This window comes from Cyphellophora attinorum (assembly GCF_001299255.1).
Source record: "Cyphellophora attinorum strain CBS 131958 chromosome Unknown Contig9, whole genome shotgun sequence".
NCBI classification, from domain to species: Eukaryota; Fungi; Ascomycota; class Eurotiomycetes; order Chaetothyriales; family Cyphellophoraceae; genus Cyphellophora; species Cyphellophora attinorum.
This window is the reverse complement of record NW_017253237.1, coordinates 943253-966971: the sequence shown is the minus strand read 5'-3', so window position 1 is coordinate 966971 and position 23719 is coordinate 943253. Positions and strand designations below refer to the sequence as shown.

Sequence of the window (23719 nt, the reverse complement as noted above, 5' to 3'; positions counted from 1 at the left end):
ATGCTTGGACGAAGTGACTGGATGCACGAAGCATGATTCTATGTGGACGTAGTCTCATTCGATCGTTGCTTCGGGGAGTAGGCTCAGGCTCGCGACCTAGGTATCGACGAGTAGCGCAGATAATTGAAATCATCCTTTGGCCACATGTTCTCCGTTATAGTACACTCTTGAGGACTCTCTCGTCTCTGTTTGCGACTTAGACTGTGGACCAAACCATCTGAGCTCCTTATGACCTGTTCTGGCGATAGATGCTCGAGACAGAGACTATCACGGCCAAAGGATGGGCGAGGTTCCGATTGGGCGCTCTCAAGGGCATTGAACAGTATCTCTTCCGCTACCCATGATTCTCTGGACCATTCATGGCGCGGTTTATTAACTCTGGAAGCGCTGAATAGGTATGGACTCGTTCCTCTCGCGTCGCTAGCGAGTGCTCTGGGTTCAATTCGCCGAGAGCCAGCGTAGCTATCGCTCATCCGTGATTGTTGGCTGGTGTCCTACTAGCCACGGCCAGCGTGGTGCCCCTTTTACCCAAGTGACCGTCTCGCGACCGAGATCTACATCGACGAACTGCAATGATGGTCAGCCGGTACCACGTAGAAAGGGGACAAGATTGCAACTTACACGAAAAAGAGGATCCTCATGATGGTGCTCCCAGTGAACAGTAATCTCAGGTGCACCGAAGTGGTATTTCAGCATCTCATGGTTATTCTCAACGCCCCAATTGAATCCCCAAGCAATAGCTATCCTTGAGCTGGCGATAATCTCTGCGTCATCAGTAAGGAGTTGCCTGAGCGATTTATGCTCATCGGTCCCTGATTCGTAGCCGGTCAATGAGCGCATGTTACCAGCCCTGCAGTTGAGCTTCTTCAATTTAGGATAGCGGTTCGATCTCTCAGTAATCGCGAAATAGCGGCATTCCGTATCCAGATCTAGATCGATAGCAATAACCTCCTTCTGGCAGAAGTCGGGAATAGGAATAATCGTGTAGGTGACGTTCCTGTCATCAATGCTGCAGTCAGCGTACCGCAAGGGCGAGGCTTCTTCGTGAATCAGCCGACATGCGAGACTTATGGCCATATACTGTGCTTCTCTGGCATGAAAGTCTTGATCGCCGCGATCGGCAAGTGCGACGGTACGGCCAACCAACGTGAACTCGAATATGAGAAGCCTGATTTCCTTCGGCAAGTCCAGTAGGCGGAAGGGTCTGTCCTCGTCGCTATCTGGCTGTGCAGACATCGTGTACGGAGTGGTATCGGCCGAGTTGATTGAGAGAAGTAACGGAGACAAGGAGAAGACCAGGTTGCTCAATGTTTGTCGTCTTGAAAGCAGACGCCAAGAGATTCTGGAGTGTGCTTTAGAAAGAGGCACTTCGAGTCTTCACTTAACATATAGAGCACTCTTGAATCGTTTTTTGGGCAGGCAGATAGGACAGGTAGACGATGATCGGCAGCGATGGAGATAGCCGCAGCCATGCTGCGCACCGATACAAAAGGTAAGCGCGATGCACGGCGTTAGCAAGATATGATGCTTTCCAAGTTCATCAGTTTCGAATTGAGACTTCGTTGTTGCACCTCGAGGGCAATCGCCACACATGTCCTCTCGCTGTTTCCTTCATGGCTGTCCGACTTCGGAGGGTACTTCAGCAACATACCGTCCTCGAGAATGCACCTCGCTCTGCCTGGAATCTGGCTGCAAATTGTATGCACATCCAACACATTTATCGTGTACTGCCACAATCTGTCACTCAGTGTAAGGAGCCGCTGCCGCGCGCTTCAGCTGCATGGACAAGTCATCGACGAGCTTCTCCTCATGCCTGACACTATTCGACTTCGTGCAATTTGTTCACAAGAACTACAGCATCGTTACTGAAGTCGACCAGGAACTTCTGTTGGTGGCTGGAAATTTCGAACTTGGCAGCAAAGACGACGGTACCTCGGTGAACGTCGACCAAGTAGTCCTGTCGTCAGCTGTCAGCAAAAACCAACGGCCACGTTCAAAATGGGTACTTACGATTTGTTGCACACAGTCCTCGTCCTTGTCAAAAGCATAATTCGAGAATCTGACAAAGAGTTCGACTTGACCAAAGACCTCTCGGACTTTCGCATTGACAGTATCGACTAGTGGCTTCGATTCAGCACTTTCGACAACATGGCGATGTCCAGGCCACGAAAAGTCCGCAGCGAAGAGATGCGACCCTAGGACCTTCCACATCTCTCCTACCACCAGATGTTCTTGGTAGTTCTCGGTGCCGGGTCTACCGACAGCTTTACCCTGCCCAGCAGCCGAGACATCAGTGAGGTCGAGTACGACGGTCTCCAGGGAGGCAAACTCTTTGACATCGAAGCCGTTGAGGTGGTGGTTGCTACATACTCTGTACCGGAGTACTTTAGCATGACGGTGGCAGAGTTCTGGAATCAAAGTACCGGCATCGAAGGTGCAGAATTCCAGATGTAAGTCCGATTGTCGGTGTATGATGGCCTCCTCGCGCAGCTTCTTGGAGACCAGAATGATTGCAAGCTTGTTCTGGTCTCTATCTACCAAGCTGGGCTGGTACCCAAGCTGGTAAACTCTGCGACATCTGAAGACCACTTTGTATACAGCCTCGCGAAGCTCGCTTGGGAGGTCCAGGAACCGGAATGGTCTGTCGGTGTCCTGAATGCCAGGCATCCGACGCAGACCCGCAGATGTGTCGAGGGAGAGCGCGTTGCTGTCGACGTCACTGGGATCCGATATGATGGCCTCATTCAGGGACGACATAATAATAGATGCTTGTCTGAAAAGGCCGTTGAGCGCCCGTAGACTATCAATACAGGTCTAATATTATACACTTAGTGGTGTGTGCGTGGGATGCGTAAGCCCTTTAGAGGCTTATAGACTGCAAGCCTGGGTTGTGCTTGCCGTGGCTTAAGAGAATGGATGGGAAGGATCAGCCCACAGGATTCTAGCAGAGCCAGCATACCACACCCTGAGGCATCCATCATGCAAACAAGAGTGCATGGGCGCAGTATTCTGTGACGGGGTTAAAAGGGCGTGTTGGCCAACCAGACGCGTGAAGCTGCGTTTGCAGCCATTTGCTGCGGCACAAAATGGCTGGTGTTGATGGTTCAGACCTACCTGCGGCAAGTGACAAGATAGGAAGTTGGGGACATTGTTCCGAGCATACTTCAACGTGTGACCAGTACATCTGTGGTTTGTGTAAATCAGATCCCGATGGCTTTGACAGACGTGACTCGTGCTATCTGTACGAGATGCATCAACAAGAATCGCCTCGGTCTGCAGACAGGCCAGCTCAGCTGGATAACTTGCTCACACATGTCGTCACAGCAAATGCACGTCTGTGGCCAGCTGCTCTGTAGAGATTCCTCAAGTCAGAAGATGAGAGGCATGACTGCTGCCCCAGGTCCGACTGGTAGGATTGATCCTAAAGATCTGATTCCCAGAAGCAAGGTGACATTCTCTCTCTCTGTATGTGAGAGCCATGTCTCGAGGCGCGATGGCGGTGTGGGCGGTGTGGGCGGTGCGAAAGCGGTCTATAGTCAAGCGATGAGGCTTTGCAGTCTCGATGTATGTGCATGATACTGGGAACGACATCGGCAAGTGCGATCAGGCGGCATAGCACTGACAATACCTGGAACGACTTTCAGGATTGGAATCGTTTTGCTAACGAGAATCTGCTAGAATCTGATAGGCCAGCCTTGCGTGAACTCAAAATATGGCGTCAACCGGCGCAACGAATAGACGTTAGTCCGCTAGGGAGGCCTCTGCGCCAATTATGCCAACTAATCGATCATCTGGAATGTCCCTCAAAGCCCGCCCCAACTGTGCCACATGAGTCAGAGCACATACATACTTCCAACGCTGACGATCGCCCAATTGTGCATATCGATCACTAGGTCCTGTCCAACACTCCATGATTAGCCTGGCATACGGAACTAGGTGTTTGCGTAGTCACTTACACGACGAACTCTGCGATCGTTCCAGTGGCTCTTTATCGTTACCTCCAACAGGACACTCGCGTCTCTGAAGCGTTCGCGAAGCACAAGCTCAAAGTCTCCGCCTGGTAGAATGTCCTTCCAGCTGCCCGGAGCATCATTTATTTTCGTGAGATGTTGGCGTGCCTGGTCTACGATGGAGTTCCTCACTTTCGTAACGACCATTGCGCGGATACGGAGATCATCTACCACCGCTTCGACAAAATCCGCCGAGACCACGACGCATCGTGGCAGCTTCAACGTCACGTCGATCAATCCGGTGAATCGTGGGAAGTCCGCGCCGAAGACCCGATAGTCGTTTGAAGTGTAGGCTGAGTAGACGACGCGCAAAGCCTCTTTTCTGCAGAGGGCCGGGATGCGCTCGAGATCGCTCACCGTGTTGAGCAGGAGGGTGCTGGCCAGGAAGCGAAAGGGGTATGATTCGTCGTGGACTTGATGAGAGACCAGGCAGATCGCTAGACGCTTCCGCAAGTTTGTTGCACTACTCGGTCTGCGAATCGCGAAAATTGTGCGATCGGCGAGCACTTCGGTATAGATGCCTGGAGCTGTCAGCTATCGAGGCATTTCGGACTGTGCAACGAGGCAATTTTCAACATGAAGTCCTCCTTGACGCTGACTTACGACTGCGGATTTCTGCGGGAAGATCGAGGAACCTGAATGGACGGTCGACGACGACGGAGGCCTCCCTATGATCCTGGGCCGAAGATTCGCCCTCCATTGTGGCAGTGAGTATGCGCGACGCCGATTTCGGTGGCAAAAGGCGTTGTCCTTGAGAAGATGACTCGGGCGGCCTCTGGCGAGGTCAGGAGTGAAGTCATTTTGTCTGCATGGTTTGGAAGAAGACATTATGTCTGAGATTGCTGAATGAACTCCTGATCACCTCTGCGTATTTGCCGTTTCTATAATGCCTCACACCCACGTGAATGGCACGTCAAATCCTCCTTTGTAGTGCGGGGTTGAAGACAATGATAATGCAGAGATTGAGATAGTCGACGTCTTATCGATTGCTGCAGTGTGTAACCTCTAGAGTGACTGTCCATTCTAACTTATGCAGATGGCTGGGTGAGCGTCCGGGACTGTAGCTTGACAAGGCTGGCCTCCCTTCCAGCTTGCCTGTCCGAAGACTCGGCCTTCGCACCAATAGCAGGATCTTGTCATGCTTCGCTGTAACTCCAGCCACCTGGTCGTGCGGTCAACTCTCGGGACCGAGGCGGTGTCCTGAATGTTCCAGTGTCCGCCTTATCTGTGCAGCATGTCAGCAAATATGTCACTGCTCAGTAGACTGTGTTGGATCATACTGTGATGACTTCTTCCTGCATCTATTGTTGCGCTAGACATGTAGCAGACCAGTGGCAAAAGTGCTGCATTCGTGATTCCTCTATCTCCATCGTGTAGAGCACTCTCCACCCAGCAAGATCCACCAAGAAAAACTGTTCTTACAGTCAGCAGAGGCAATGATAGCTATCCTATGGCGAGACTGTACCCGATCCATGATTCCGGCTCGATCTTGGACGCCAAAATCAAGCAGGACTTGGTGAGGCCCGCAGACCTTCCTGATCACTTCTTCGACCTCTTCGATGTTGAAGCACTGCAAGCCTTCCCGCAGCTCTTCTTTAACAGCCTTCATTATACTGCCTTGTTTATAAGGCTCGGGAAGGTTCTTCATTGGGAGGAAATACTCGTTCGCCAGCACGATGCGCCGAAGGTTTCCGTAGCCGTCAATCTTTGCGTGCTCGAGATCCGACCTGAAGTAGTCTCCATAGCCCACCTCAACGATCAGTTCCGTAGCTTGCTGCTTGCAAGCTTGTGGGATGTAAGTGGTACCGTCGGATTCCAGTCGGACACGAGCGTTGTGGACAGCAGGTCTAAGGATTCGTTGCGGATCTGACGACAAACATGACTCAGCGAAAGCTGTCCAGGCTTCACCCTCGGACGCCAGGGGGCTCCGTCATTTTTGATCTCCCGGTCCATCCAAGGGTCAGCTATCAGGACCTCACAGCCAGTGAAAACCTCTGTCCAGATGATTCGTCGAATCTCGACCGGAAGATCGAGTAGCCGGAAAGGTGGCTCTGATGAGGGCTCCGACATCGCGGTGGTTTGCGGCGAGTGGATGATGAGTGGACGAGATGCGACGACAATCTGCATTCGATGGCTGAGGAATTCGAAGAGTTTCTATGCCAGGTACTGACACAGACCAAAAAGTCGTGACAGACCTGACCGATCGAAGAACGTGGCGAATGATAATGCGAATGGCGTCCAAGGAAAGCGCGAGACAAATTGTCTTGGCATATGATTGTTGGCAGGGCAAGCGTCAGTAGATGAAACCCGTGCTCGCGACTTCGGATTCACCCTGGTCGGTCGGCTGCGTATGCGTATGTGGCAATCGAATTGTCCGTTCGAAATCGTTCCTATACTGTACGACTACTTCCTATTCAAATGCTAACGAGGACCCTTCTGAGTCGCTTGCGAGTACCGCCATGTCCTTTGTCATTTTCCTCTGGTGGCGCGCCTCGTCTGAACGGATGTCCAAGTGCAAACGTGCCTTGCATCGACATAGTGGATGCTAGAATCGTGGAGGTTGACCACATATCCCAACGAGGGACGAGAGAATAGCACCGACGCGTCGAGTTCCAGCATGAGACTTTGATGAGCCAGTAGCACATGACTCCACGCAACACGGCAGGAGCTTCGCGAAGTGCAAAGGATGTTCATGCCGTAGCAGCAGCGGTAGGACTCTGAGCAAGTTCCCAAGGCCATTGTCTGGTCCTTCGGACGCCATTGAGTGCATCGCTGACAACCCGTTCCCACGAGTAGGAATGCATAAGAACTTCTGCCACGAAAGTTCCTGATCCAGATCCTTGGCTGAGTCCGGCTTCAAACCCCAGCAGCGTTGCGACGACATCGGCCTGCAGCCTTGCCACGTACATATTCTCTGATGACGCCGCACGTTGCAACAGAGCGGTTGCTTCTTCCGTGATGGCTGGCTCTTGTCGACAAGACCACAGCACGAAGCAGACAGGAGAAATGACGCCGAGTTCCATAGCAACCGGGGTGGGTCTGTCTCCACTAGGTTGGCCAAGGCGAGATCGCAAGGCCATGTCGGCGTGACGCAAGAGGTGGCTGACATTATCGGGATCCTGATTTGCGAGATCCTGCGGCGGAGTAAGAATCCAGTAAATCCACATATACACCATCTTTTGTAAGCACAACAGCGAATGATACAGTGACTTGAGCGTGTCGGCAGTCCCAGCGCTGGAAGACCATGATACCATGGCGGACTCCCAAGCTTCAAGCATCGCCAGGATCCCCAACTGCTGCTTCCTGAGTTCGTGAACAATATGTGGTTCACAGACGCCCTTGGCGGCCTCGGAAGCAGAGATGGCAATGGCGACTGGGACTGCCTGGTGGAATATGGTATAGAGCCCGTCCCGCGCTTCAGCCAGAGTGGTCAGCGTGACCTTGGGATTCGGCAGAAGTGAAAGAAGAAGTTCGCTGTACTCTGGAGAAATCTTACTTCTAAGAATACCAATATTCATGACCTGCCTGGCGAACATTCCTAAGATGTCTTGCATCCACGGAGAGTGCGGAGCTGTGGACTGCGAGAGCTTGCGATAACGAGAGATGAGGTTCAGGCCTTGAAGCATCAGCCGCAACGCGTTCGATGCGTTGCAGTACTGTGTCTCAACAATGGAATAAAGCATACAGGTGAGTATTGAATGCTCAAGCCTGCAAGCTTCGTCATCAGATTCGGTTTTTGTGGGTGTGATAGCACGCTTCACGCTTCGTCTGTACCAGCTCAGCGCAAGGGTCTGACTGGAAGAGTGTCCTGCAGTACCTTGCGTCAGAGGATCCTCGTACAAAGCACTGATGGCCAGCATGGCGTTCCTGACCGTGTCGTCGTGCTCGCTGACTTGTGGCAGAATACGCCTCCAGAAATCATGGTCCATGCCCTCAGCGATCGATCCGCCAACGCGTTCAACATAGTATTCGAAAGCTCGCAATTCGCCTACACCGGACATCTCTCTCACAGAACCGGGAGAGAGCGCCCTGGACACCACCCCGATACCCACGGCGGGCACCTCAGACTCGTAGTTGCTCGCAACAAAGCTGACGAAAGGCGGACTCTCGCATCTGCGTCCGGTGCGGTGGCAGTTTTCACAGCTCAACGACGCTGATGCGCTTCGCTTCGTTTCGGTAAACTTTTCATCGCACCGGATTCTCCTGACCTTGCACGTGGTGCAGCCACGACGCGAGCGCCCATTCTGCTTTCTCGGGCGCGACGACATACCCGCCTTCGCGAAGTCGCTCCATGCTATGTGCACTCGCTGGTATACGTAAGGGTAGAAGGAGCAATGATGGAAGAGAGAAGGTCACGACAGGAGCGTCTCAGACCTCGGGATTTTGTGGATCAAGCGGATCATGTTGCCCGGCGCGTTTAGCGCGATCACACGAGCCACACTGAAGGACTTGCTGATGCCATGAAATGATCTACTCTACCACTACAGCATTACCCCACTGTGCGCTGTCACAAAGGCACATGGCCAGCAACCGGCAACAGGTGAAATAGATACATGTACTCGTCTTGCGCGATGCCCTCAGATCAGCTCTCTTAAAGTTCACATTGTCGACCAGCATACTGTGTAGTAGCGGTTGACTCGACTTTGGCTTTTGGATACAGTCGACCGCTCATCTGTGTGAGACAATCGAGTCTTCATTGGGCATCGATGACCTGCTTGACTTTACAAACAGCCATAAGAGAAGAAGCAGCAGCAGCGGCGGCAGCCTACAAACGCGAACAGCATTCTGCTACTAGGGCACACTGATCCGGCCAGACGTGCAAGCTTGGCGCGTTTTCTTCACTCGAGCAAGTCACGCGTAGCTGTCCTCAAACATGCGTCAATCCAATATGTGGGAACTATCCGGTGTTTCATGTCGTTGTCCCAGACGCGTCTCGAGGTTGGGAAAGTCAATGATCAAAGAACATCGTAAATCTTGGTGACAAGGACTTGGAATCACAGATTCGATCTGCCAGCCTCGCCATTTGTTGGTGCAGCCTCGGACGAACTGACGAATGACGTGCCGCCAACCGGAAACTCTAGAACCCTGCAGGTACAGACCTCGAGCCAACCTCCTCCCCACCATGTCAGCGACAGGGTATCCGAGTCCCTCGATTCTGTAAATACCAAGGCAGGCAGCTGGTCTGCCAGGACCGCTATGGTCCTCTTGCCTTTCTTGCGACCCCTACATTTCCACGACGAAGACGACTAGCAATTGACCAGAAACCCAAGGACTTCTGTGGTTATCTGTGTCGGAAACCCTCAGCTCGTAGCACTCTCATTGTCCCTGGAGGATACTTGGCAACAGCGACGAAGGGCACATTGGCACTCACGACCAGTGACTCTGCATTGTGCCTGCACTGTGCTGGTACAAAGGCGAGATGCCTTTACAGAAGAAACAACCTCCATCTCAACACAACCTCTTTGATGAGCAGGGTCCAACTGTGACCTTACCACCACCAGTTCAGAGACATCATTCCTACTCGAGAAGCTCAACAGATCTGCCGCCCTTGGCCTCTCCTCGAACCGTGTCGCCGACTCGGCTCTCAACCTTCCTCCCGTCACTTCGTTCCCGCAATACATCACCCGACAGAGTCTCGCCCGCAGAGGCAGCAGAGTTTGAGGTAGAAGACACTGAGATCAACCGCAAGGGCACGAACAGCAGTGCAGTGGCCAAAGGGCTTGCTGCATGGTTCGAAGGGACTTCAGATCCGGTCAATATAGGTCTGGTCCCCACACCCAATAAGGAACGAGAGGAATTTGTCAAAAGCACAGAACGTCCTGCCGATATCGTGTTCAGCAATAGCTCGGAAAGCATGGATTCCCTCACTCAGCGCCCCTTCCGGCCTCAGTCGCAGTCTCGGCCGTCTACCTCCACTCGATTCAGCTTCTTTCGAAAACAGTCTACAACAAATCTCTCCTCGCCTGCTGACGGAGACGAGCTATCGACATTAGACATTCGAGAATCCTTGTTCCCAAACGGGCCAGTAGACGAGTACTCGCCAGCTGCGTTCAAGAATCTGCAGCTCAACGCAGAGGGCTTGCTTCGACGATATCAAGGGGCTCATGTTGAGCAGCAAAAGCAAATAAAGGCCTTGACCGTGACCAAAACAGCTCAGCGTGACGACCTCGAAGCATCGCAGATCAGAGGCGAGCACCTCAAGTTGCAGCTCGAAGAAATGGCAGAGAGGTCTGCAGAACAAGAGCGGCTGATCACTGCTTTACGAAACGAGCTGGCAACGATATCTCAGCCCGGCTTCGAGCCAGAGACAAGTGTACGTAAAGTGCCCCACAACCTCGACATGGCCGCCGCATACGAAACAGCACGATCAAGACGCAACCGCACGTCCGATATCTCAGCTGCTTCGGAGCAAAGCGAATTCAGCGTCTTCTCAGCAGATCAGCGGTCATTGAGTGGCTACATGGACTCCCCTTGCACGTCCGTGGCCCCGAGTCCAGTTATGAAGCATGCTGCACTGCGCCCGATTAGAATATCCACGCCCACTACTCAGCATGAGCACGCAGCTGTGTCAGTGATTCCTGTTCCCGAATGTCAGAAATGCCATGATGTGAACAGCAACGAGGCATGGGAGGTAATTGCGATGATGAAGGCCGAGTCTCAAGCGCTGAAGGGGAGAATCGAAGAGCTTGAAGGTGCCAATGACAATGCTCTTGACCTGCTCAACGGTCTTTCTCTAGATGCTCTAGGTTTGAAATGAGGCGATTGTTGAAGGGATGGGTTTGAAATGAGGCGATTGTTGAAGGGAGAAGAGCCACGACCGAGAGGGGATTGTACAAAAGGTCGCATGTGAATACGGTGACAACATATGGGTGAGGAAACTATGCGGTTCGTTACATTTGCCAGATACCCAGCCCAAGGGCCTTTGATAGAACGAGTGAGTATAGCTTATTGCAGCAGAGATTACCACTATTGCTACAGGTTCTCGATCACGTCTGGCCCTAAAATTTGTTCATTGCTCGCTTGCAGAAGACGAATAATTTCGAAAACACCAAAAGCACCATCTCACGCGAAAAGCAGCCTGTTTCCCTCCTCCACGACCCTTCTTTCGCCCTCGCTCATCGCCTCGGTCACTTCCCACCTTTTCGCGCCCATTCCCATCGCTCTTTTCCCCTCAGCATCGCCTTCCTTGTCCCACTCCAATGCGCCCCTGAATCCCTTCTCACCATCACCACCCGCCCCAGGAAAATCCGGCGGCGGGCTATACCTCAACGCCGCCTCCCTCTGCCGCTTCAGAAACTCTAGGTTCGACTTCGTTATTGCGCACGCCGGAATATACAGCACACTACTGTCCCCTACACCGCGGTGTTCCTTGTCGACAGCATGGATTGTATCGCAATGCCAGGCCACGAATTCTCCCGGCTCAACCTTGGGCACATTGATCATCGTGGATTCGAGCTCCAAATGAGGATGCGTGATCGGATCATACTCCTGCCCCGCGCCCAGCGCTGAGTTTGGGAAGGAATTGTCGAGATTCAGCTCATTGGTCTCCAGGTCGAAGAAGGGGCGGAGGATGAGGTACGCTGTTGCGTGGCGCAGCAATGGGCATACTTTCAGCGTGCCCTCACCGGGACCAGTGCTGGACATGCTCAGCCAGCCCTGGAACAAGCGAAACATAGAGCACGCGCCGGGACCGTTGTACATGTCCATCGTCGCGTTGATGCGATGGCGTGCGTCGAAGGGGTCGTATTCCTCCCACCTGCCTGAGAGGATGGAGGTGTATACGCGGCTATACTCCGGGTCCTCCCATCGCTCGACGCTGCCGCCGTCGGTGTGTGGGCCTAAAGCGAATTTGGCGTCGCCTGGTCGCCGGATGCGGAAGCGGTCGGCGTAGGTCAGCGGGTAGGTCGTTGAGATCTGAGAGGTGGGATCCGAGGAGTGCCAGAGGGAAGAGAGGAAGCGCTGTGTCGAGAGCATATGCGGATGGGCACGCGCGCGGACTTGGGTTGGCGTCCAGTAGAGTTCGTAGACGGCTGGGTCGTCCGCGGGAAAGGCCCGGACGTTGGGTTGGTTGGCAGCGATGTAGGATTGGGCTTGAGCCTTGAGGTCCAGGGCTTCCTGGCGGGGGACGACATTGCGGATCACGGCGAGGCCGCGATGAGCTATGGAGGAGGTGGCGGTGTGGGAGACGTTGTTGGATTGGATGTCGGAGAAGTCGATACTGGGGATGATCTGGGGTTATGTGGTAAGTACTAGTAGAAACGCTTGGCATTGACGGAGAGTAGCATACGCTGTTGCCCTTTTGTTTGATCTCATCAACCTCAGTGCGTAATGCTTTGAGTAGACGATGCCATGATGCTTTGACTGCGTCTTCCTTGTCTGCTATGAGACGTTTCTTCAGGTCGCTAAAGCGGGCGGGAAGTGGCTCTTGAGGCTTCCCGCTGAGGCTCGGGAAGACTGACGAGATATCGCCGGCGTCTTTTGTGAGCGTAGACGCTGCCCGTCTGAGGGAACTCGCAGTGATGCCGCTCATATCTAAACGATTTACCTGTCCATCTGGATCTGAGGATAGGCAGATAGGTCAGGCGTTAAGTATGCTTGATGGCCCGCTCGCACCTTCGCCAAGGCGCGGCTGGACTTCCAGGCAGAGTCTAGCTTCGCAGACATGGAGGTCTGGAATTATTCCGTGTCCAGCAAATCGACAGCCTGGACGGCAACTTAGCGTTCATCTTGCAGTCGCCATTGCCAGCGTCCTAAGGTATCACTGTTTCAACGCACAGACAATGCACGATTTCCTGTGAGTCGTGAGTATGGTAAAGGTAAGGAAGCGGCGCAGGACGGTACAGCTCGTGAGGTTCCGACAATGATGGGGGCAAACAGCCTTATCCCTTGCAAACTTTTCTGCTTGTGGCAGTCCTATCCACAATGACTGATTTTGATCTGACAAACATCCTCTTATGCTCTATTCATCGCTATACAAAGTCATTGAGACTAACTGCGGTGGACAAATGAGTATTTGGCAGGCGTATGGTGTACTCGTTTCTTGGTCTACTGACTTAGATACGCTGTGTTACGGAATCTCAGAGGAAGGTCCATGGTCCTGCAATCGCGACCTAATAAAACGCATGCGCCACACAGAGCCACTGGATCTCGATGAACGACACAAGAGCCAAACTGCTTTTTGTCGACGCATACGATTCATTCTCAGAAAACATCATCTCACTGCTGCACGAAGTACTTGATGTCTCGGTCACCGTCATTCAGATTGATACTGACATCAAGGGCCGACACGGCGTCAGCGACAGTGATTACTTTGCTCGATTTCATGCTATCGTTCTAGGACCTGGACCTGGAGATCCGTTGAACGATGCGGACATCGGACTGTTCAAATCAGTGTGGGCAGTTGCTGCACAGCAGAAGATTCCCGTGCTGGGTATATGTCTCGGATTCCAGAGCCTTTGCGCCACGTATGGTATGAGGATCACACGCTTGGAGACTCCATGTCACGGTCACGCCAAACCCATCTATAGCTACCACAACGACATCTTCACAGCCACTGGGCATGTGGTCGCTACATGTTACAACAGTCTAGGTATAAGAAGACCGGAACCTGGTTGGATAACGCCAGTGTCACGGCCGCTAAGTCGAGGGTCTGATTGCAGCTCGGAGGCTGTATCTAGGAGAAGCTCCTTGGAGATGGCCCAAAACTATGGCATTGACGAGGATGGTTCTGGTCTGAGATTCCTTGCCTGGGACGATGACGGCTGGCTTCAAGGCGTGAGGCACGCGACTCTGCCATTTTGGGGCTTGCAGTTTCATCCGGAATCGTGCAAGTCAAATAAAGTATGTCACACTATCATCAGGAACTGGTTCGGTCTGGGCCGCGTGAGCAACAAGGATAGACTGGTTGCCTCTGAGACGACAGCAAGGGATGTCACGCCACCAGCACGAAGCGGCGCTCCACCGGATCCTGAGAATAATGCCCTACTGCGTCGTCTACTATCCCTGACTTCCGACCGCAACGAGGTCATCTCAAAGCGCATGCAGCTCAGTCTCGATCGCCGCCATATGGCCGAAGCTTGCTACGACCTATCAAACTGGGAACGAGTCGCAATGCTTGAGTCTTCCAAAAAGGGACGCTACAGCATCTACGCCTTCACTGACGACAAGACATGGACTCTCGAACATTTACAAGGATTGTGCAAGGTGACCACCAACGATCACGTCGAATCACACTCATGTCCTCTAGGTGAGGCGATGAGTGTGATCGAATATCTCATGAACGCGCGATTGCTGCCCAATGGACCAGCAGAGTCACCATTTTGGGGTGGTCTAGTCGGCTACTTCTCCTACGAAATGGGCCTGGATCTCCTGAGCATCGATGATCCCCTGATGAACTCCATACCAAGAGAAGTACCTGATTATAGTCTCATGTGGGTCGATCGAAGTATCGTCATCGACAAGATCGACGGGACAGTTCATGTGCAGTCACTGCGACCTAACGATGAGGAGTGGCTAGAATCAACCTCAAAGGTCATCTTAGCTCTGGCCACCTACACTGCCCCGCCTCTTCGAACACCTACTATATCACCAGCAAAAGCCACTCTCCCTTCCCACAGTACCTACACCTCCCAAATCGCCTCCTGCCTAACGCAGCTACACGCCGGCAATTCGTACGAACTCTGCCTCACCACCTCTACTCCACTCACACTGCCAGCAGACACCTCGCCCTTCTACCTGCACCAACAACTCCTCACGCATAACCCATCAACTTACTCCGCCCTCCTCGTCCTTCCTTCAGTCACAATCCTCTCCTCCTCGCCCGAACACTTCCTCAGCTGGTCGCGGCCCGGCCTCATATTCCCAGACACGGTGCTGAGCATGATGCCTATGAAAGGCACGCTCGCCAAGCGGGAAGGGATGACTTCCGCGATGGCGGAGAAGTTGTTGCGGACGCCCAAGGAGGAGGCGGAGAATCTGATGATTGTGGATTTGATTCGGCACGATTTGGCGCGAGCATTGAAGGATACTGCGAGAGTGGAAATCACAGTGCCACAACTATTCGCGCTGGTGGAGGCAGAGACGGTATACCAGTTGATCTCGCATATACGGGCGAGGGTGCCTGCTCCGCTGCCAACTCCTGTTCCGGCCACGCCACCATCAGGTCCACCGACGTTCTGGCCAGAGCCACCAGCGACTGTGCTGAAGCATCAGCGCACAGCGACTCTCAAACACGCAATGGCCGCCCTAAGGTCGACCCTGCCGCCCGGCTCCATGACAGGTGCGCCCAAGAAGCGGAGCTGCGAGATTCTGCGAGGCCTCGAGCGCAGGAATCGTGGCGTGTACGCCGGCGTGATTGGGTACTTGGATGTTGGTGGGGGCGGGTGCTGGAGCGTGGCTATCAGATGCGCTTTTTCGAGCAACAGCGCTAGAAGAGATGATGGCACGAGGGAGTGGCATGTCGGCGCAGGCGGCGCGATCACGGTGCTGAGCGAGATCGAGGGCGAGTGGGAGGAGATGCAGGTGAAGATGGGGAGCGTGTTGAGAGGATTTGGTGTAGTTGAGGGCTGATGGGTCAAACAGAACCAGTTAGGTTCTGGTACAGTGGACGAGAGTCGGCGCATCCATGGGCTTGACGACAGCATTAGATTTGGTTTCAACATTGGCAAGCAAGGTGTACTGGCGCAGACATTCAACAAGAGCAATCGCTGTTGGGCATTAGAGGGTTCCTAAGCATAGTGTTCAACACGGCATGAAGATCTAGACTAGAACGCATTGTCTCACTACGACGGCGAGAACATCAAGTATATTCAACAACATACTTGAATGGCAAAAGAAGTTCTGACGCGGTACTAAGTAGACTGGCATATTCCCAGAAAGTGATTCTTTCCGCCGAGCTTAGACGAGACCAGATGACAGGCGCTACGTCCGACTGACTCACCGAGCAGACAGCTTCCCAAATATCCTCACGGACACACGCGACGCCGCAAGCGGAAACGACAGGACAGGCAAGCCCGTCGATCCTGGCCCTGGCTTTGTATAGTAAGCATTCCGAACACTCATGTTATCGTGGAGGTCCTCAGCTGAGCTGCCTGCAATGTAATGCGTCGTTGACTTGCGAACGTCCTTGAAGGACAAGTTGTGGTCTCGAAGTGTCCAGTCGATTGCACGCATGATCCGCCGTGTTTCTTCTACAAGCCCGTGTTGGCCGCTCGTACATGCTGCCATCACTTCGAAGAAATCACCGGAGCGCGAGAGTGAGACTGCCACGTCCTCGACGCCATGCTCACGGTGTGAAGAGCTCGTGACCGAGACAGGATCTCGTGCGAAGGTGAATTGTCCGATGACTGCGAAGCCATCGCGCTGGATGCCAACAACTTCACACGATGTCGGCAGTCGGTCGCCTCTGATAGATCGTAATTCCTTTGCAGCTGCATCAGACGCCACGAACCACTGCTCCGAGATGATCCGGTCCGCCATATCGCTCCGGGCCAGCAGTCGCTGTACAGCACTGTCAAGCTCGGCTTCAGAGGGCACGAGCAGCACTCCGTAACTCAAATCGCCTATATCCACGATCTGGAGAGATGATCTCGTAGATTCATCGGTGGTTAATCTGGACGCCTTCTCGCCCACGGCGCCCTTTACATCGACCTCAATCATCATGCCATCGTAGTAGAAATGGGGAATCGAGACCGGCACAACGAGCACATGCGTATCGAAGAATCCGGACAGTAGATGTGTTAGCCGGTGACCATCTCCATCGGCGGTCTTGATGTAGTAGACCACCAGCTGCGCGACTGCAGAGCGATTTGCACCAATCTTGCCGAGGAGTTGGTCGATGATACCAGTCAGAGCTCGCGCCTGAGCGAAGAGGTCGTTTGGGTGCAAGACATCGCCGGCTTCGTTGAGTGGACACTGCCCGCAAGACCAGAAGTGGGAGCCGTCCCGGACGAAGAGGGAGTACGGATGGTCGATTCGCATCTTCCATACTGATTCGAACGGCACGTATTGCAGGGAGGAGCTCATAGTGTAACGACGTGGTGGCCAGTGCGTCAGACTGTCGAGAGTTGGGAGATGAACAGAAAGCAGAGGTCATCAGATCGATCCAACCTAGGATAGTTGAGCCGGGAAGACATGTACACTCTCACTGATAAGCGTTTCCGGAGCCCGGCCAACTTTCGTTCAAGCAATCAAGACCTCTCAGTAACATGGCCCCGAACATCTAGACCGAAGACCATAGCGGCCGCCTGCATTGTAACGGGATCTCGGTCCGAGCAATTATGGGATTTTGGAATGTGTCGCGATTGGAAGAAAGCGTGCACCTGTGAGGTAGGCCTGGACCTAGTAGCAGCGAAGGAGCGAGCTAGGGGCTTACACAAGACCGGATGACGTCTTCCCGATCCCGCGGTTGCCAAGCCGATGGTCCGAGTATCGAGAACGACATCTCTACCACACGCTCGATTCAAAAGAACAACGACTTATCATCGCACTGTGGTATCGTCGATAACAACTCTCGATGAGTCCGCCGATCCGAGACTGTTTTTGCCGTGGTGGGTTTAAGGTCAACCGGATGACACGACGAATTCCTTGCGTAGTAGCTAATATATTTCACAAGTGACAATGACCTGTGGAAGGGTTGATCCTGTCTTTCCACCAGACTCTTTGACTGGATCTCAGAAACATTTCACGCGCCTGCAAATGTGTCTGTACAGATCCATTCTCGAAGCGAGTCGTGTACTTCAGACTATCCAAGCGTTGTTCTACTAGTGATACATGCCTTCATTCATCTTTGTCATGAAGCCTCATGGTTTCTTACCCTCACGACCCCTGCTCGACGACAACGACCTAGCCTTATCCACCAGCGAGTTCCTGTTCGAGCGGACTCTTTCCTTGAAGCGGGCACGCCTAGACTCGTTCGGCGGACTGCTCGCTGTTCCACAACTTGTATGTCCTCTGTCGCAACGAGGCTCGGGTGCAGGCACAAGATAGCCTAAATCATCCATAGCCAACACCGCCATAGCCTCGCTCTGATGCCCGCGCTCATGCTCGTGTTCATGCTCGTGGTCGTGCTCAGCGTCGCTCCCAGCCTCATGCTCATGCTGATCCTTTAAAGCAGTATTCGAATCCTAATCGAGCAGACTGCTCTGATTACCGCCTTGTGGACCTTCGATGCTGCGCTGCTTATTTGACACGTAAGCTGCAGCCGGCGCGGCGTAGTACTGCCCAAGATATGCCATCACCTTTCCGAAGTAGTTGGCGACGAAACCCTCAGTATAGTAACTATGGTCGCTGCTGTGATCCGCCACGAGATTATGCGCCAGCTCATGACACAAAATCACCCACCAGTATACGAACGCGTCGCCGTATGTCCCCGTAGTATTATCACCGGACATCAGCTGCTGCTCATGCAATTGCTCAAAGTAGAAGTAATTGCAGAAGATACTGCCATTGCGATTGAACGCGATAGTCTTGCCATTCGTCTCGTAGAAGACGTTCAGACACTTCGGGTCCAAAGTGAAGATATCTCCAACAGCTTTGATGAGGGCGGCAAAGGTCTGAAGCGCTCCGGAGCGTTCGGCGAGGAATTGTGACATGAAAGCGTCCGGATGCGTGGTGGGCGATGCGAACATTTGAATGCCGTGCCTGAGGTCGGCTACTGCGCGAAGGTCATGTGCTGGACGCTCGTCGCAGTAGGACTTCGTCTCGGTGACCTGGTTGGCCTGGCCACGAGAGAAGAGCTGGTTCGAACTGTTAGGTCGAGTCTTGCTGATGGCGCTCAGGAGATTTTCTTGCAGACGGTGAGGTGCTGTTACAGTGCCATTGTTGCCGTTGTTGCCAGATTGGGATGGTTCGGGAGGCCCATTCTCGTCACTATAGGCGTAGGGCGGAGGTTCAGCACCACCATGAGGCTTGTTTTGTCGTCCGAACATGGACTGAAGAGACTTGTTGTTCCCCAGCCCAAATTGCTTCGAGATGTTGGAAATCAAATTTTGTCTGCCGCCAGGATCGTCACTGGGCACTAGGGAGCGGTCTGGTAGATTCGTCTCTGGTGACGTTGGGAAGGCGCCCGGTGGATTGTTCTTTTGCTTCTGCTTAGGGCTCTTAGCATTGTCAGCGTATTGGTGCGCAGCATCCCAGTCCTGCTGCTGTTTCTCGATCCGTTTCCGCTCTTCTTCCAGCTCTTTTTGGCGTTTGCTCTCGGCCAATCGGGCCTCCGCCTGTTTCTGACGCAGAATACGAGAGACATTGAAGCCACGTGCGCGCAGGTCTAGCAGATCCGTCTTCAGTAGCATCTCCAGCGTCAGCGCAGAGTGCGGCTTCGGTCGGGTCAAGAGAAGATGGACCAAGGCCTGAGACACATGGAAGAGATCCGGGCGGTCACCCGAAACCCACAGAGTGTACACGCGATCGACCTGTGTGACCACCGCCGTACGCTTCTCGGTGTGCGTCACATTGCGGCCCTTCAGAGATCGGCGCACGGAAATGGACGAGACAAGCACTATCTGCAGGTTCTTCTCCAGCCACTTGCTATCATGCCTGACAGCATCCGCAGGTAGACCGTGGAGAAAGATTTGAGATCGCTCCAAGATCTGCTTGGTCAATCTCTGAGCAGGTCGCTGATCAGATGCTCGAGGTCCATGTCGTGCTGCTTCCTCGACCAACGTGCTCAGTGGTGGAGAGCCTAGTGAGTAATAGAACTCCTCTAACGTCTCTTCTTGAGGAGCAGCGAGGATGCTTGCTCTGAATAGCGAATAATTCATGTAATCGTCGATGATTATGGCGTCTTCTGCCTTACACAGCTGAAATTCGCGTATCGCTTGCGCTTCTTCGTCCTCGTATTCATCAAATTCGTCGCCTTTGCTGACTGATTGTTGGACTTTCGTTGGCTGCGCCGGAAGCTCCCTGCTTGCAAGAAGGAATGGTGCTTTCTTCATCTCTTTCCATAACTCCTTATTCTTCTTGAGCTCGGCTACACTGTCGGCCATGTTGCGAAGAAGGGTCAAATAACGCTCTGGGCTTTTAAACGTAGAAGAGATGCGTGCTGGTTCCCGAACAAGTATCTGAGCGACCTCTGTCTTTGTAGGTTCCAGCTTAGATCCGCACCTTATCAGAAAGCTGTTGGCGGTATTACCGAAGTCCACGAAATCAAAGATCTCACCGAAGGTCTCGCTCTCGCCCAGAAAAACGGACTGCGGCGTCGCATGGCGAAGAGCAGTATACTTCTCCTTGTTCTTGGACAATATTGGAACGAACGGCAAGACCTTCAAGCGCGGAATGACCGACCCGTCGATCTCGCCCAGGCGACCAGCAAAATACTCAAATAATGCTTGCGCATCTTGCCGACCCTGAGGTGGCTGCTTAGCAAGCACAGTGATGCATTCTGAGAGTGGCGGGTTCAGTGAGACGCCCAGCTTCGAAGCATGAGGCACCCAATCGCGCCGAAGAACTCCAAAGCCAAGAAGGGCCGCACCCGCATCAGCGTAGACTTTTGACGGGATCGCTAGATCATCTGGAGACCGCTCAATCGGCAGGAATGGAACTTGAACTTTTGCGTAGTTGTACTTCGCGTACCCGTGAGAGTGGTGATGAGACAGAAAATAAGCCAGCGCCTTGTCTCGGACATCATGGTCGCCTCTGGCGCCCGCTTTCGCCATGATATTGATGAGGTCTTCGGCGGTAGGAGTATTCTGCAATCCAAGTAGTGCCAGGAGGCGGCCCTCAGGGCTGCCACCGCGATATGGGCCATTCCATTGAAGGACAGGCAGGCCAAGCTCACGGAGCTCGGGGCGTGGCTCGAAAAGTTCGGAGACTTTATACCGTTTGTTGTCCTGCAGCTCCTGACCTTTGACTGTTCGAATACATAATGGCGTGTTACGCAACCTCTGGATGTCTTGACCTGGAATGTCGTCACGCACTGAGGCAAGATACTGTATCAGATCGACATGGCTCCATTTCGGCTTCTGATCTTTACTGCCTTTCCCATCTAGCGCAAGCAGACGATCGAAGACGACTCCTAGCTCAACAGTCTTCCGGACGCCAAGAGCGACGAGAAACTTGTCCTTTGTAGCGCCCAGCCCTTGGATAGTCGGCAAGTCATCGAACAGCTTTACATTCGGGAAGTAAGCATCTCCTGGTTTCCGCATGCCCAGTCTCGTGGGAATCACAGTTTGAGCTGCAAACAGTTCAACGAGGGTCGCCTTCGATGACTGACTGAGTGAATCCCATTGTTTGGACAACAAGGGCAGCACTTGCGCACTGAATGTCTGACTCGAGGTGATGTCCTGATCTGAGTTCAGAACTTTACGATCTCTTGCGGACTGTAGGAGCCATCGCACCCACGGCACAATCTGTAGCTCTGACCAACCGAGTTTATCGAGCTGGTGCTTGGCCAAGCTTTTGGTGTACTTGAATGGCATGACATCTGGTGGCACAGGCAAGTCAATGGGCGTTTTGCTAGGATTCAGGTAATGCTGAACCTGTCCCAGAAGCAGTACTCGGGTGGTATCTCCGTTCGTCTGATCGTTGGCTATGGTCACGCCAAGCAGAGTATTGATCGTTGCTTGGTCAATCTTGCTGCTCACTGCCTCCTTGGTCAACCACGACAGGAACTCGGAGACTTGGCTCTCGCTCAGGGGATTGGCTTCAAGACACTTCTGAATGTCGGAAACGGTGACTTCCGTGACAAGGCCGAAATCTAGCAATTTATCAACGAGCATTCTCGCCTCGTTGATTAACTCTTCTGGCAGAAATGGTATTCCAGTGAGGAAACTCAGGTCGGTCGATCTTGCACAGCGTACTTCATGACTCGGAAGGACTCCAGAGGTTGACAGGACTTCGATGCTTGCTTGCTTCCCACAGGTCCAGAAAGCATCCTCTAGCAGCGACCCAATCTGTGAGTTTGGCGTCGATTCTCGAAATGCGAAGTTCTTGAATATCGTGATGGCTTCAGGCAAGTATTGTTGTACGTCCTTCATGGTCACCTTCTTGCCCTGCGCATGACGCAGAATCTTGCTCCGCAGCTCTGCCATCTCCACTATCCATGCCATCCGGCAGACGATGCCAGCAGCCCGAAGCATTTCCATATTCCAGGTGCGGACCCAGCGTGCATTGAGGTCTATTGACTCACGCTCGACTGTTGGGATCACTGAAGGAGCGGAGATATGGGCGTTAAGACCCGTGGTCTGGTGAGTAGGAAAGCCGATGAAGACCTTTCCAGCTCTTGACGGAAGAACGGTGCCAAACACATCGCCAGCTGATGCTGTTTTCGCGACAGTATCGTTCTCGATGTATGGCGCGGTCAAGACAGCGAGCTTTGTGTATTTTGGTGGAGGTTTTTTGGTGGCGCGTTCAAGTTCTTGATTGAACTTCACGCCAGTGAATGTCTTGATCGTGGCAGTATTGACGTTTAGAAACACACTCGCGGACACTTTGGTGGCTAGCTGCCCCCTCGCATCTTCTGCGGCATCGGCCTGCGAGGTACTGCTGTCGTCCGATGCATTGCCGGCAAGACGCGAGAAGAACTTCCGGAGAGATGGTCCGCCGTCCGTTGTCGCAGACTTGCCAGGTTTGCGTGGCTTCCAGCCTATTATATTCATCCACGTGCCGTCGATCTGGGCGACCTGCTTGGTGACCGCTGCCACCTTCATAAAACCCTCAGTTGTCTTCGGTTCGACCTCGGATGGTAGAGTGATGTCTGTGCTAAGAGAGGATTTCTTTTGTAGAGCAAGAATGTTGTGGTCGTCGAGCCATAGATCGATATTCTCCAGGCCGACGAATGTTAGACTGCTGGCAAGGAATTGCGCAAGAGGGAGTAGGGATGGTATGGGTGAAGTCGTATCTCGATAATCAAGGACAAAGGTTGTGTCTGGAGAGGAATCTTTTTCTGGCAATTTCAGGCGTCGTGTGAACAGGCTGTTGGTCTTCCAGAAAAAGGCCATGGCTTCGCGTCCGGAAGAAATAAAGGGTTCCTCGCAATCAGCGAAGACTGAGTAGAACCCTACACCAAATGCTCCAATCTTGGTCTCATCTGGATTGCCCTCTGCTATTCTCTTCAATCTCGACCAGTCGTTCTCGTTGAAGGCCTGGCCATTGTTTGAGACGACCAGTCTCTTCAAAGTGTGATGTTGGACCGTGTGCTTGAGAAGACTCGAGGGACTCTGGTCCTGAGGTAATGCCTGGGATGGTGATGGGATGGTCTCGAATTTGATGGTAACTCGGGTCGCTGTGGCATCGGCCGCGTTCTGTATCAGCTCCCTCAACATGGTGAAGTCTGAACTGTAACGAGCCAGCACCTTGTCGATGAGTGCTCGTGTATTGACGGTAACCGCCTCTTCATCGGTGCCCGCACCCATGGTCTGGGCGCGGAGGGCGTTGTAGTCCATGTTGGCAGAGGTATGGACGGTGAAGAAGATGCCGGGGCAGGGTTGCTGTAATATATGGCGCCTCCAGGCTGTTACCAGGTGGCAAAGAAGTACATCGAACCAGTTTGGGAGTCGAGGGCATCAAGTCGCCGCTTGAAGTACTTCGGGATGGACAGCGGCGGTTTGGCCTATGTCGTTGGGTGCAGACCTAAATGCAATGCTCGGGAACGCCTAACGCTGCACCAAACCGAGATGAAGTCTATCAAATGCAAAGTTCGTAAAGTACCGTAAAGGACAGATGTGAAGGTCAAGGTGGCGTAATTGTTACAAAGTACTGTCTCGAATTGGAGA

General features: G+C 53.1%; 9 protein-coding genes across 9 annotated transcripts; 2 read left to right on the top strand and 7 right to left on the bottom strand.

Annotated features, from left to right (window-relative positions):
- Positions 1–462: 462 nt before the first annotated feature.
- On the bottom strand, positions 463–1236 carry AB675_9387 (uncharacterized protein; the record flags this gene model as incomplete). The annotated part of the gene is made up of 2 exons (XM_018149915.1): positions 463–567; positions 622–1236. The coding sequence occupies 2 exons, from the start codon at positions 1234–1236 to the stop codon at positions 463–465; spliced, it is 720 nt and encodes a 239-aa protein (XP_018001621.1).
- Positions 1237–1819: 583 nt separating this feature from the next.
- On the bottom strand, positions 1820–2757 carry AB675_9386 (uncharacterized protein; the record flags this gene model as incomplete). Its single annotated transcript, XM_018149914.1, has 2 exons — positions 1820–1957; positions 2011–2757. 2 exons carry the CDS (start codon positions 2755–2757, stop codon positions 1820–1822), a joined length of 885 nt encoding a protein of 294 aa, XP_018001450.1.
- A 984-nt stretch (positions 2758–3741) lies between these two features.
- On the bottom strand, positions 3742–4710 carry AB675_9385 (uncharacterized protein; the record flags this gene model as incomplete). Its single annotated transcript, XM_018149913.1, has 4 exons — positions 3742–3819; positions 3864–3896; positions 3957–4531; positions 4614–4710. 4 exons carry the CDS (start codon positions 4708–4710, stop codon positions 3742–3744), a joined length of 783 nt encoding a protein of 260 aa, XP_018001514.1.
- A 601-nt stretch (positions 4711–5311) lies between these two features.
- AB675_9384 (uncharacterized protein) lies at positions 5312–8011 on the bottom strand (the record flags this gene model as incomplete). Its single annotated transcript, XM_018149912.1, has 3 exons — positions 5312–5422; positions 5476–5857; positions 6918–8011. The coding sequence occupies 3 exons, from the start codon at positions 8009–8011 to the stop codon at positions 5312–5314; spliced, it is 1587 nt and encodes a 528-aa protein (XP_018001346.1).
- A 1418-nt stretch (positions 8012–9429) lies between these two features.
- Positions 9430–10767, top strand: AB675_9383 (uncharacterized protein; the record flags this gene model as incomplete). The annotated part of the gene is made up of 1 exon (XM_018149911.1): positions 9430–10767. One exon carries the CDS (start codon positions 9430–9432, stop codon positions 10765–10767), a length of 1338 nt encoding a protein of 445 aa, XP_018001400.1.
- Positions 10768–11072: 305 nt separating this feature from the next.
- On the bottom strand, positions 11073–12540 carry AB675_9382 (uncharacterized protein; the record flags this gene model as incomplete). Its single annotated transcript, XM_018149910.1, has 2 exons — positions 11073–12239; positions 12298–12540. 2 exons carry the CDS (start codon positions 12538–12540, stop codon positions 11073–11075), a joined length of 1410 nt encoding a protein of 469 aa, XP_018001661.1.
- Positions 12541–13160: 620 nt separating this feature from the next.
- On the top strand, positions 13161–15578 carry AB675_9381 (Aminodeoxychorismate synthase; the record flags this gene model as incomplete). The annotated part of the gene is made up of 1 exon (XM_018149909.1): positions 13161–15578. The coding sequence occupies one exon, from the start codon at positions 13161–13163 to the stop codon at positions 15576–15578; it is 2418 nt and encodes an 805-aa protein (XP_018001717.1).
- Positions 15579–15944: 366 nt separating this feature from the next.
- On the bottom strand, positions 15945–17033 carry AB675_9380 (uncharacterized protein; the record flags this gene model as incomplete). Its single annotated transcript, XM_018149908.1, has 1 exon — positions 15945–17033. The coding sequence occupies one exon, from the start codon at positions 17031–17033 to the stop codon at positions 15945–15947; it is 1089 nt and encodes a 362-aa protein (XP_018001563.1).
- Positions 17034–18133: 1100 nt separating this feature from the next.
- On the bottom strand, positions 18134–23389 carry AB675_9379 (uncharacterized protein; the record flags this gene model as incomplete). The annotated part of the gene is made up of 1 exon (XM_018149906.1): positions 18134–23389. The coding sequence occupies one exon, from the start codon at positions 23387–23389 to the stop codon at positions 18134–18136; it is 5256 nt and encodes a 1751-aa protein (XP_018001658.1).
- Between the last annotated feature and the right edge of the window lie 330 nt (positions 23390–23719).